This window comes from Ovis canadensis, chromosome 2 (assembly GCF_042477335.2).
Source record: "Ovis canadensis isolate MfBH-ARS-UI-01 breed Bighorn chromosome 2, ARS-UI_OviCan_v2, whole genome shotgun sequence".
Classification (NCBI taxonomy): domain Eukaryota; kingdom Metazoa; phylum Chordata; class Mammalia; order Artiodactyla; family Bovidae; genus Ovis; species Ovis canadensis.
The window spans coordinates 49,470,133-49,483,245 of record NC_091246.1 but is presented as its reverse complement, the minus strand read 5'-3'; the positions used below and the strand labels follow the sequence as shown (position 1 = coordinate 49,483,245).

Below are 13,113 nucleotides of genomic sequence, written 5' to 3'. Positions count from 1 at the left end.
TGTTTTCTGTAAGCTGATCCATACATTTAAAAGTTTTTTTAAAGTATTAAGAATTTTTTAAGTGTCCTTTACTACGTGTGGAAGTGTTAGTCACTCAGTCGTGTCTGACTGGTTTTCGACCCCATGGACTGTATCCCACCAGGCTCCTCTGTTCATGGAATTCTCCAGGCGGGAATACTGGAGTGGGTAGCCATTTCCTTCTCCAGGGGATTTTCTTGCCCCAGCGATCAAATCCGGGCAGAGGCACCATCTGAGCCACCAGGAAAGCCTAATCTTCCATACTGCCATGAGTGGAAGTCCTAAAGAAAGTGAAAGAATGAAAGTGAAGTCACTCAGTCATGTCCGACTCTTTGCAACCCTATGGACTGTAGCCTGCCAGGCTCCTCTGTCTATGAGGATTCTCCAGGCAAGAAACTGGAGTGGGTTGCCATTCCCTTCTCCAGGAGAATCTTCTCAACCCAGGATTCAAACCCACATCTCACGTGTTGCAGGCAGATTCTTTACCATCTGAGCTACCAGGGAAGCTCATGGAAGTCCTATATTCACTTAAAAAAAAAAAAAGTTCTCTTTTAGATAGGGGTTCTTTTGATTAAACTGACTAATTTAAGTCAGTTCAGACTGACTTACATATAGAAAATATATTGACTTCTATGACAGAAAGGTCTAGGATTTGAACTGGATTCAGATTATTCTGGGCTCTGGATATAGGGACTCAACTTATGTCATCTGGAAAATGTTGATTGGCCGGGCCTGGGACATGTAACCTTCCCAAAGGGATGTGTATATTTGTGTATGTATCCATATGTGTGTATATGTGCAGCCCTGCACAAAACATACAGCTTGAGAGTCCAGGAGGCATGGTTCCTGAAAGGGAAATCAAAGTACAGTAAGGTGAAGAAAGGAGAAAGCATTCTGGGCCAATAAAACACACCTGTGCCCACTGGGACCTTCTTGGCCTGTTCTCCAAAGGATGCAAATTTTCATTGTTTTAAAGATGTTTATGTGATAACCTAAATATAAACATAAAAGATCAGGAGGTATTTGCCACACCCATTTATTCATAACCATAAAATACTGTACTCGTGCAGATTATGGTATCCTCATCCAGAAGGGTTTTTATGAAGACTTTTAAAGAAGATTTTAAGGAATAATGCTTGTGGAACGTTTAGCACACTGCCTATCATATAGTAAACACTCAATAAATGTTACTATTATTACTAGATACAGTGCAAAGCATGCAGAAAATACAGAGGAAAGCACAACTCTACCCCTGCCTTCACAAAGCATATGGATTATACCAGAAAGTTAAGGAAAAGATGGCTTACTATGATTTAGTAGTAAATTTGCTTCTGAGCTCTCTTTGTCTTTCCAGAAGTGAAACCCTGAGTAATACATGTCTGCCTTTGTCTAATTGAAGAATACACAGCTTTTTATGGCCTAGAAAAAGAGGGAAATGGTTTTCCTGGATGCAAATTTAGAGATATTCAGGAGGGTATATTGAAATTCATGAAGGAGAATGCACTTAAAGGATGTTTTATCTTTTCTTTTTAATTGGAGTATAGTTGATTTACAGTGTTGTATTAATTTCTGGTGTACATCAAAATAATTTCGTTATTCTTCTCCATTTTGGTTTATTACAGGATATTGGATACAGTTCCCTGTGCTATATACTAGGACCTTGTTGTTTATCTACTTTATTTATAGTAGTTTGTATCTGCTAATCCCAAACTCCTAATTCATTCCTCCCTCTCCCGCTTTCCCCTTTGGCAGCCATAAGTTTGTTTTCTATGTCTGTGAGTCTGTTTGTGTTTTGTAAATAAGTTCATTTGTGTCATATTTTAGATTCCACATATAAGTGATATTTGTGTTTCTCTGGTAATAGTACCTACCTCCTGAGACTGTGGAGGCCATTAAATGATTTAATACACAGCTAGTGCTTAATTATGTCTGGATTTAGCATACCTCTGAGTACTAGACAGGTTGCATAGAAAAGCTGCCATAGCTCACTAGAAGCATCAGAAAGAACTAATTGCTTGTACTACATGAAAAAAAATGTATTTTTCTGAAACCTAAAGTTAAAGACTTTTCTTAATCTTTAAAACAAAGAAAAGCTAACATTTAGTTCCACAGATCCAAAGAGAAATGGTGGAAATAATGACAGTGAGGTTTTCAAAATGAAATTTATTCAATTTAAAGAAAGGGTGAACATATTCAGCAAAGACTTTAGAAATGGTCCACATCAAACAAAGTCTTTAAAAAACAGAAAGAAAGGATGCGGTCTGAGCAGAGGCCCAGCAGTGGGGCTGGAAGGGCGTGGACAGATGGGAGAGGTAGGCGTGAGGTGGGGAGAGCTGACACTACCCCCTCCTTTCTCAGTCTGCTGAGTTTGAATGTTGCAGAAATCTGAAAATCGCTTTAAAGTTAGAAACAGCATCCTGCAGGTCAAGCTCAGTAGGTATCATTTTAGAATCTTTTAAAGAATCTGCTGGAATTCCTACTAGATCATGGGTGACTCTGGAAGATCCCAGCAGGTTATTTACCATTTCTCAGAGGGAGGCCCTGAGACCATGACCTGTGTTCCATTCACTCCAAACCCAGCACCAGCCTGGGCCTGGTATACAAGTCACCAATAGGGTCTTAATTCCTGAAATTGTGTTGTATTTGCAGGTGCAAAGAGAAGAAATACAATTATGATCAATTGCCCACGACATCGGTCGTCATAGCGTTTTATAATGAAGCCTGGTCAACTCTCCTTCGGACAGTTTACAGTGTCCTCGAGACATCCCCAGACACCCTGCTAGAAGAAGTTATCCTTGTAGATGACTACAGTGATCGAGGTGAGCCCCTGACTTGGGCTCTTGGAGGAGCCTGCCCTTTGGTGACTGTGCCTGTGAGGCGGGTGTGACATGGGTGCATAGAACAGGCCGGGAAGGATGGGCTTCCTGCGTCTCCCTGGCCTGGCCCCTGCCCTCAGGGAGCTCGGAGCTGGGTAGGGGGATGCAGACGTGATGGCAGAGTGCTCTACCGCTCGGTGCTATAGGAGGCAGAGAGGGGACCCTCACCCACCCGGGCGCTCAGGAGCAGGTGGTTGACCATAGTCTTGAAGGCTGGGTAGTTTGTGGACTGCAAATGAGGAGGGAGGGTGTTTCAAGTGGAGGGCACAGGGTATGGAAAGGAGTTGCAGTGCTGTGTGGACTGCGTAGGATCTGCAAGTAGTTCAGGAAGGACGGAGAGCTGGCTGCTGCAGGGAGGAACAGGAAAGGAGCAGGAAGAGGGTGCAGGACTTAGACGCAAGGCTGAGGAGTTGGGGCTTTGTCCTGAGGGAGAAACCAAGGCAGAATTTCAAGCAAGAGCCGTCTGCTCTTTGGGGAAACCCTGTGGACTGGAGTGTGGAGAATGGGGTACTGGGAAGCTCTGCAGGGAGATGAGGGAGCTGTGGAGGTGACCCAGGTTGGAGGGGCGGGGAGGGCAGGCAGGTGGGAGGAGGGTGTTCAGGAGGCAGCGTCTGCAGGCCTGGAGACTGGCTAAGCTGCGAGGAGGACGCTCGGGCTTCCGGCCTGGGTCTCCGGGTAAGTGGTGGTGCCCTCCTTGAACTGAAAAAAACCTCAGGGCTTTGGCCTAAGATACTGACTTTGAGATGAAATAGAAAAGGGGCAGTCCAGACAGAAGAAGAACTGAAGCCAGGGTGAGACATTCCATTGAAAGGATGGTCGGTGTTCCTACAGGCCTGACCAGTGACCTGGGATCCAGCAATTCACGTGCAGGCTGAGGCTGGCCCTTTATTATTCAGGAAGCTTTTTTTGAGCATGTGCTGGGTGCTGGGGGTTCTATGGGAAACAAGATAAATCTGTGCCCTTGTAAAACTCACATTCTAGAGCTGTGGGTTGAGATGGTCAATAAACACGCGAAGAACATAACACATGCATCACATAATACAACACTATATATATATATCACACATATATCACGTAATACAATATACAGCTTACATAATAGAACCTGATACTATACTACAGCATGAGTAGAAAGTGCCCTGAAAGAATAATGGGAATAGGAGAATGCCTAGAGCTTGGGGACCAGGACTACTCTAGCTGATGGAGATCAGGGAGGCCTCTTTAAAGCCAAAAGCTGTAAACTCCAGGGACAGTGAAGGACAGGGAAGCCTGGTGTGCTGCAGTTCATGAGGTTGCAAAGAGTCGAACAACAACAGTATGAAGAAGGAGGCAGCCCAGTGAAGGTCTGGGCAGGGGGCCCGGGCTGGGAGCAGCAGGTGCAGAAGCTGAAACAAGCAGCCATTCTCAGGGTCAGACCACCAGCCAGTGGAGGGTGACCTGGGGATGGGATTTCGGGGTGGATGAGGCCAGATCAGGTGGGGCCTTGGTGGACAATAGAAGGAATTTAGCTTAAGTAGGAGCCTGTAGGGAGCTGCCTGAGGGCTGTTGGGAGAGCTGTGAGGTTGCTAGGTCTTGGGGACTCTCTGTGCTGCCCTGTTGAGACAGGCTGACTGATGCTGGGGGTTGGGGAGCGGGGATGGGGGGTGAGGATGGAAAGAGGATGTGCGAGGGGCTGCTGTGGCCTTGCCTGGCTGGGGTTAGTGGTGTCAGTGAAGCAGTAGTCAGATAAGCTTGAGAGGGGAAATGTCAAGGCCTTACCACAGGGAAAGCTGTGGGTGTGGTGCTGAGCCTGTTTCCGACCCAGTCACCAACCTCTGGGCACCCCCTTCGGCGTAGAGCCGCTGCTTATCTGCTGCTTCAGGCCCTGAGGCTGGTCTGTCTGACCTCAGAGCCTGTGTATCTGTCCTAACTGGTAGGTGTGCTGTTCTCACAGAAACACAAAATAACAGTGATTTACATTTACATGAGATAAAAGTTGATTTCTCTCTCCTGTTGCAAATCTGGGATAATAGACTAGGGCAAGTATGGCAGCTCCATGGTGTTAGGGCCCGGCTCCTCCTGCCCTGAGTTTCCCCTTTCTCAAGGATGGCATAGCCCAGGCTGGCTCTTCACCTCCTGTTTACTCCTGTCAGTGGAAGGGTTTCCAGGGGACTAGGAGTCCACTTGGAAGTCACCTTCACATCCCATTGAGTAGAACAGGGTCACTTGGCGACAGCTACTTGTGAGGGAGACTGGGAACATCATCTCTATGGTGGGTGGCCATGTGCTCAGCTGAAAAGCATGGGGAGAGTGAGTCGGGACAGCTGGCATTCCCCCTGGCAGCACGCAAGCAGGGCTGGAGGCCGAGGCCTACTGTAGTCTACAAGGCACTGAGGTACGGGGTCTGCGGCTGTAGGTGAGCTTTACCATAACCTGTCACGGCACCTCAGGCAAGTCACTTGTCTTCTGATTCTTGGTTTCTCATCTGTAAATGGGTTTATCTACACTTAAATCAGGGCTTCCTGGAGGGCACTAGTGGTAAAGAACCTGCCTGCCAGTACAGGAGACGTAAGAGGCTTAGGTTCAATTCCTGGGTCCAAAAGATTCCCTGGAGTAGGGTATGGCAACCCACTCCAGTACTCTTGCCCGGAGAATCCCATTGACAGAGGAGCCTGGTGGGCTACAGTCCACAGAGTCGCAAAGAGTTGGACACAACTCAGAGAAGGCAGTGGCACCCCACTCCAGTACTCTTGCCTGGAAAATCCCATGGACGGAGGAGCCTGGTGGGCTGCAGTCCACAGGGTCACAAAGAATCGGACATGACTGAGTGACTTTATTTTCACTTTTCACTTTCATGCATTGGAAAAGGAAATGGCAACCCACTCCAGTGTTCTTGCCTGGAGAATCCCAGGGACGGGGGAGCCTGGTGGGCTGCTGTCTGTGGGGTCTCACAGAGTTGGATACGACTGAAGTGACTTAGCAGCAACAGTGACTTAGCACAGCACATTTAAATCTGAGATTTGTGGTGAGGAATGAATGAGATCACGTGTAGCACAGAATCTCACGTAGCAGCCAGCATATTAGTAGGATGTGTCTCCATTTTCTTTCCTCCCAGGGTTGTTTTAAATATGTCTATGTAGACACTGGTTCTGAGTCACACCGCATAGACTAGAATCCCAGCTCCAACATTTTGCAGCCGTATAGCCTTGAGCATGGAGCTTAACCAGTTTCAACCTTGGCTTCCAGTCCTGTAAAAGGGTATAATAGTAGTTCTTACTTTCCAGGGTCATTGTGAGGATTAAATGAGGTGGTAGCTTGTTAGGACCTGGCACATTGCTGGCACTTGTTCAATGATAACTTCTGTTTTTAGGAAATATTTTAAAAACTGTAAAGTGCATGAAACTTTCAGAAATGTATTCATTCAGAAGTAGACATCAATTATTTCTTTTTATGGGACGAAGCCACTGCTCAGCAGGCAGGAATATGGTACGAACCCCTTCAGCACAATTCAGTTCTCCTGTAAATACAAGGTTCTGTGGGGCCAAGGTTTTCCATCCTCATGGTGATGATGTATAAACCAGGATTCTCCCCTCAGCCTGTACTGGAGGAAGAAGACCTGCCCTGTGCTCTCCTCCCACCCTTCCTGCACCCTCCTCACACCCTTCCTGCAGTGTCAGCCTGAGCCAATGAGAGTTGTCAGCACCTTCCAGGATGGGATAAGACAGTTCAGGCAGACAGAAGATTGATGCCGACCAAACCCATAATGAGTAGTGGAGAGCTGCACCAGCATTTTCCTGTATGTTCACTGGGCCCTGCTACTAATTAGCTTTGCTTGGGAAGTCTCCTCCCTTATTCCTGCTATCCACTTGTACGCAATTATATTTAGGGTTGAAAAATCAATCAATGAATGTTTGTTTTTGTTTTTTGTTTGAGTATCAAGAATATTTAGAGAAACATTTCACCAACAACAAAGCAACTTAGGACATTTAACAAGGTTTTCCCCTTCACTGATGACTGAGGATAACTTTGAGACAAAGCCCATGTATCAATCAATGTGGGGAGATGCTGTCCTTTTTATTTTGCTGAGTGGTTCCCACCTGACCCACTGAGGGGTGTGAATTGGCGCCTTTAGTTCCAGGGCCTGTGTGTGGAGTCAGGAGTCCAGGGGCCAGTTCTAGCTGTGTGCCTGTCCTTTCAGCTCATAAGGACTTGTTTCCTCTTCTGCAAAATGGGGTAAGCATGTCCTCCTGACAAATTTTGGATTTGTTTAATAAGGATGAGAAACTGTAGGAGAGAGCTCTGGAGGCAGTGTTAAGGCTGTGGACTCGAGCCTGAGTCCTTGGGTTCAAATCACAGCCCCTCCGCTCTCTTGTCTGGGACCCCAGCTCATCACTTAGCCTCTCTAGCCTCAGTGTTCTCATCCATAAAATGGGTACAGTAGTAGTACTGTAGTAGTAGGGGCTTCCCAGGTGACTCAGTGGTAAAGAATCCACCTGCAGTGCAGGAGACACAGGAGACTCAGGTTTGATCCCTGGGTCAGGAAGATCCCCTGGAGGAGGAAATAGCCACCTACTCCAGCATTCTTGCCTGGAAAATCCCATGGACAGAGGAGCCTGGCAGGCTCTAGTCCTTAGGGTCGCAAAGTGTGGGATGTGGCTGAGTGACTGAACACACACACACAGTAGTACTTACTTCATATGGTGAGTTATGTGGATCACTTGGACAGTAGTAATTAGCACACTAAGCCTTCTAATGTTGGCTTAGTGTTATTATTATTACCATTATTATTATTACTGTGTCAACGGAATTGTGCTTCTGAGAAAATTTGGATTAATGTAATTATAAATAAAATCTATGTTAACATAGTTCCATGTATATTAAAATTTTATGATGTATTACATATTAACATAACATTTATATAAGAATTTTTTGGAAAAATTGTGAATGGATGGCTCTTGTGCTTTTATTTAAATGTTCACAAGTCAAGGTCCTTTTGGTGGCGGGGGATAGCTTTATTGAGACAGATCCACATGCCACATTCACCCCTTGCAAGAGCACAGATCTACCTACCTGTGTTTTGAGAGGGAGCCCTTCTTCAATGGTTCTAGAATCCTCCATCCCTGCCTCCCAGCCTTCCGGGGGCTTCCAGGCTTGATTCCCGGTGCAGTGAGGATATCCCTGGTGCAGAACAAAGGAGGCGCGTGCCTATTTAGTTTCTTTTCAGGACAGGGAGGTCCTGGGAGGACACGGCTGGGGATGTGTGGTGTGACCCTCGTTGTCCTGCTTGCCTCTGCAGAGCACCTGAAGGAGCGCCTGGCCACCGAGCTGGCGGGGTTGCCCAAGGTCCGCCTGATCCGCGCCAACAAGAGGGAGGGCCTGGTGCGAGCACGGCTGCTAGGGGCCTCCGTGGCCAAGGGTGACGTGTTGACTTTTCTGGACTGCCACTGCGAGTGCCATGAGGGGTGGCTGGAGCCGCTGCTGCAGAGGTGCGTCTGTGGGTGGTGGGGTCCCCGACAAACTGGCATGGGAGGTAGGGGTGCTGGGCTCAGATGCTCCTTGGCCAAAGCCTCTGTCCCGTGGCGTGGAGGGGATGTGTCCTCCCATGTGGAGGGGATGTGTCCTCCCATGTGGAGGGGATATCCTGGAGCTGTAGAGGCGGTTAAGTTAGTTAATATATAGCCAGCACTTAGAACATACCAGTAGATAAGAGGCCCCAGATGAGTGTTTGCTTTTATTACTGCTTATTTTACACATTTATTGTAGAAAACTTAGTATGATCAACCAAGAAAAAAAGTCACATAGAATTGTATTCCTAGAGAATATGTTTTGATGTATTTCCTTCAAGCCAGCTGTCTTATCCATTACACCCAGTACCAACAATGCCTAGGGCCCACCTGTGAAACTTTAAGGGACCCCCCAAAAAATTGTGATAATTTCTTTTAAAATCAGAATGGAAAGTGAATATCACAATAATGAATATAGCCTGGTTTGTCTTTATACCTATAATATAGTCATAAAATATGGGCATCCCTTGTAGCTCAGTTGGTAAAGAATCTACCTGCAATGCAGGAGACCTGGGTTTGATTGCTGGGTTGGGAAGATCCCCTGGAGAAGGAAATGGCAACCCACTCCAGTATTCTTGGCTGGAGAATCCCATGGACAGAGGAGCTTGGCAGGGTATAGTCCATGGGGTCGCAAGAGTCGGACACGACTTAGCGGCTAAACCACCACCACCACCATAGTCATAAAATATTATTTTTAATATCTTTTTATGGAGTCATGAAAGCATAAATACAACCACAGCTTCAACGCCATTTCTCCTGCTGTCCCACAGCCTCTTACAGCTCACCCTCGGCTGACTTTTGTTCTCTTCTCTTCCCTGTTTCCCTCCCTATTCTACTGATTCTGCATCAGGAGCTGAGCTGGCAAGCTCTGAGCTCCTCCAGGTACAAGAGGAATGTCTAGGGAGGGGCAGGTTCTCTGCTTGGTCCCCACTGTGGGGAGTGGGTAGAGGGCTGGAAGATCAGAGTTTGTGCATTTGGAAAACTACTTTCCCCTGGCCCCCAGTGCTTGGTTGCCAAGATCTATCTGGAAGAGCTGGGGACCCCCTCGCCTTCCTTCCTGCATGAGACCAGGCTCTGCTGTGACACTTCTGCCATCCTGGACCTTTGATGCCTCATTCTCCTCGCTCAGCTCTAGTGGGCTTCAGCAGCAGCAAGGACTCAGGGTTCCTCAGGCTAGTGCTAGAATCTTGAGATCACTTAAAACATAGTGACAGCTGGGTGCTCCCTCTGGAATCTGGCCTAATGGGTTCACCCTTCCCTCCTGCCTGTACGTTGCCTGCAGAGGGCCACCTCTAGTCCTACCTAAAATCATAGGCGGGGTGTACGCTTTTCCCCTTCAGCTGATGCATAAATGCCATCTGGAATTCCATTCCACTCCAGTCTACCCTTTGGAGAGAGTGAGGTGGCATTCCACATAATCACATCTTTGTTCCATACCTGGAGTCAGGGGGATTCTCCCCTGGTTACCCATTAGAAATAGCTGGGGAACTTTAAAAAGTCCTGGTCCTGTAGCAGACTATTTGGATCTGAATTTCTGGGGTGGTTCCTGGCCTTCTGGATGTTTCAAAAGCTCCCAGGGAATTGGGTATGCCTCAGAGTTGAGACACTGGACTGTAGACTGTCCCTGTGTAGTCTCAGCCAGACACAGTAATCCCTTCCCTTTAGGGGCTTTTGAAAGTGGAAGATGTTCTTGGTTGTCACATTAATGAGGTTGTGCTCCTGGCATCTTATGAGCTGCTGTTGGTATCTGGGGCAGAAGCATTCTTTGCTGTGTAGGACTGGACTGTGGGATGTTTGGTATCCCTGGTCCTTGGCTCCCAAGATGCCAGGAAGCAGTTAAGCAGTAATTGCTACAACTGGGCCAGCACATTCTCTAACCGTGATTTAGAATCCTTTATTCCAATACTGGCTCCCCCTAGTTTTCCCTTTCTTGTAGAAATTAGACTACCCCTGGTTCCAACCCGCTGGGTGCAAGTCACAGGTTTATGGTTTATAGGTGTTAGATTCTAGAGAACTGCCCCCAAAATATGATCCAGAGAAATCTAATGTTCACATGTGGTCCAGTTCATGCTTCCTGGTGTGCTGTCAGATGCAAAGAAACACAGTCTGGAAGCCTGCTGAAAGATGGCTGGGCTTGTAAGAGTGATTGTAGAGAGAATCACTGAAGCCTATGCACAGGCTGATGGCTGCAACAAGAAATATCACATTTTCCGCTATATGTAACATTTAGTCCCAAAGAAGACTAAAAGAAAAGTTTAGCTGTAGTTCCAGGTTCTCTGCCAGCCTCTTACAAATGTTCTGTTAGGGAGTCCACGTTAACCCTCCAAGTATGTATTATTGTTTCAGAGGCAACAGGCTCTGAGTGGTTAGGTGACAACACTAATGTCACACAGCAAATAAGGGGCAGGATTAAAATTTATTTGCTAGTTCCAAAGCAGACCCTTTGGTCTGGGTGCATCTCTGTTCATAAGGAAATAATTATTTCTTGACTTTAAGATGTTTCATTGTGATTACAGGAAGAAATCGCTTACAGTCTTGAGAAACTGAAAGTCTGCTTTCTGTTTTAAAAGTTAGCTTGGATTTTGACATTGTGACTTTCATAGAAGGATTCAAGTTTAACCAGAATATCTTTAGACGGAATCAGACTATTAAAGCTATAGCACTTTACATATCAGGGATAGAATCCTTGTGCCTGCCCCGCATCTGCCCAGCACCCCCATGATGTTCACCTGCCGGGGCCGACCTGGCTGTAGACACCTGGAATAAGGGAAGCAAGCCTTTCTCACACAGGTGTTCCTCCTTTCGGTGGAAGGCTGAGGAGACTCAATTCTCAGGCTTCCTGGTGGTCCTCCTGCTGCCCGTACATGGTAGAATGTCAGAGTGTTCTGGTTGTTTCCAGGATCCATGAAAAGGAGTCGGCAGTGGTGTGCCCTGTGATTGATGTCATTGACTGGAACACCTTCGAGTACCTGGGGAATGCTGGGGAGCCCCAGATCGGCGGTTTTGACTGGCGGCTGGTGTTCACGTGGCACATGGTTCCTGAAAAGGAGAGGATCCGCATGCGTTCCCCCATCGATGTCATCAGGTCGGGGGCTACTTCTTTGAGTGCCTCACTGCATCTGGCTAACTTGTCAGTGAAGGCCCTCGGGAGGGATAGTTAGCTGTTGCCTCTCTTTTCATTTTCCAGAGTATTTGTTTATTTTTGATAAAAATCTTTGCTATACATGTGGATTTATATTGTTATAGTTTAATCATTTTGGTAAGTATGCATAACATAAAATTTACCTTTTAACCATTTTTAAATGCACAATTCACTAGCATCACACACATTCACAGTATTGTACAACCATCACCTCTATATATTTCCAGAACTTTTCCATCACCCAATGTTGTTGTTGTTTAGTTGCTAAGTCATGTCTGACACTTTGTGACCCATAGACTGTAGCCTGCCAGGCTCCTTTGTCCATGGGATTTCCCAGGAAAGAATACTGGAGTGGATTACCATTTCCTTCTCTGGGGGAATCTTCCCAACCCAGGGATTGAACCTGGGTCTCCTGCTTGGCAGGTGGGTTCTTTACCACTGCCCCGCCTGGGAAGTCCTGTTTAGAAACTCTGAACTCATGAAGCAATACCTCACTTTCCTCCCCTCCTCCAACCCCTGTTAACTCACCATCTCTGGATTTCCCTATTTTATGCACCTCATATGAGTAGAATCACACAATATTCATCCTTTGGTGTCCTGTTTCTTTTCCTTAAGGAGTTTTCTGGGCAGTGCCACCCAGCCTGGCTCCTGCCGTCCTCTCAGACCTTGCTCTCTCACTGCTTATCTCTCTCTGTTGTCTGTGCTCCTAGAAGTTCAAGGGTTTCTCTCACCCTTAGGCCTGTGGTCATGCTCCTGTCTTGTCGGAAAATCAGTCATTCCTCTTCTGGGCTAACTCCCCTTTGTTCTGCAGACCGTGCCTCCTCCGAGAAACTCAGCCCTGCCTACCTCCCTCCCCATCTCATGGCTTCTGTATTTCCACAGGGTCCCGGGTTGACCTTAGTCACCCGCAGAGTTCTGTGTTGCCTAGTGAGATGTCCATGAGCTTCCCCAGGGCAGGGGCTATGGGGCAGGGGCTGTGGGGGACATCCAGCTGCTGGCCCATCTTAGCTCCAGGCAGAGAGCGTGAACTCGGGGTGTGCTTATGTGAGTGAATGGACTTAAGGTTTGTGGTAGAAACCAGCTGTGATGATTTCCTGCTGCTCACCTCGAATTATGGTTCACATGCTTCTAGATCTCCAACGATGGCTGGTGGGCTGTTTGCTGTGAGTAAGAAATACTTTGAATACCTGGGGTCTTATGATATAGGAATGGAAGTTTGGGGTGGAGAAAACCTCGAATTCTCCTTTAGGGTAAGTACTCCAGCCTTCTGTTCCTACTTGTTCTTAACCTGTTTTTTTTTTTTTTTTTGTCCCTCTCTGGGAATGATGGCTTTGGTAGGAGAGCCTGGTGGACTTTTCCTCTATATTGGCAGTTTATCCAATAATCCTGGAAGAATACAATGGCACACTCATCCTGTAAATACTCTTGAAATACACATTTGATAGATTTGGGGCTGCTAAAGTTCTTGGAAGTCACCTAGTTCTTTTACTCTACTGAGGGGAGGGATGGCAGGTGGAGGGGGAAGTGACTGGCC

At 46.9% G+C, this 13,113-nt stretch overlaps 1 protein-coding gene across 5 annotated transcripts in view; it reads left to right on the top strand.

The window, feature by feature from the left end:
* The window catches only part of GALNT12 (polypeptide N-acetylgalactosaminyltransferase 12), a 48,900-nt gene that overhangs the window by 24,488 nt on the left and 11,299 nt on the right, over positions 1 to 13,113 (top strand). For 3 of the 5 annotated variants that reach the window (XM_069576090.1, XM_069576089.1, XM_070292246.1), the window contains 4 exons: positions 2,668 to 2,837; positions 8,170 to 8,359; positions 11,337 to 11,522; positions 12,712 to 12,829. In XM_069576090.1, coding sequence (XP_069432191.1) covers positions 2,668 to 2,837; positions 8,170 to 8,359; positions 11,337 to 11,522; positions 12,712 to 12,829 — 664 coding nt within the window. Of the gene's footprint in view, positions 1 to 2,667; positions 2,838 to 8,169; positions 8,360 to 11,336; positions 11,523 to 12,711; positions 12,995 to 13,113 lie in introns of all 5 variants that reach the window. The other 2 variants (XM_069576088.1, XM_070292245.1) reach the window with 1 other exon arrangement.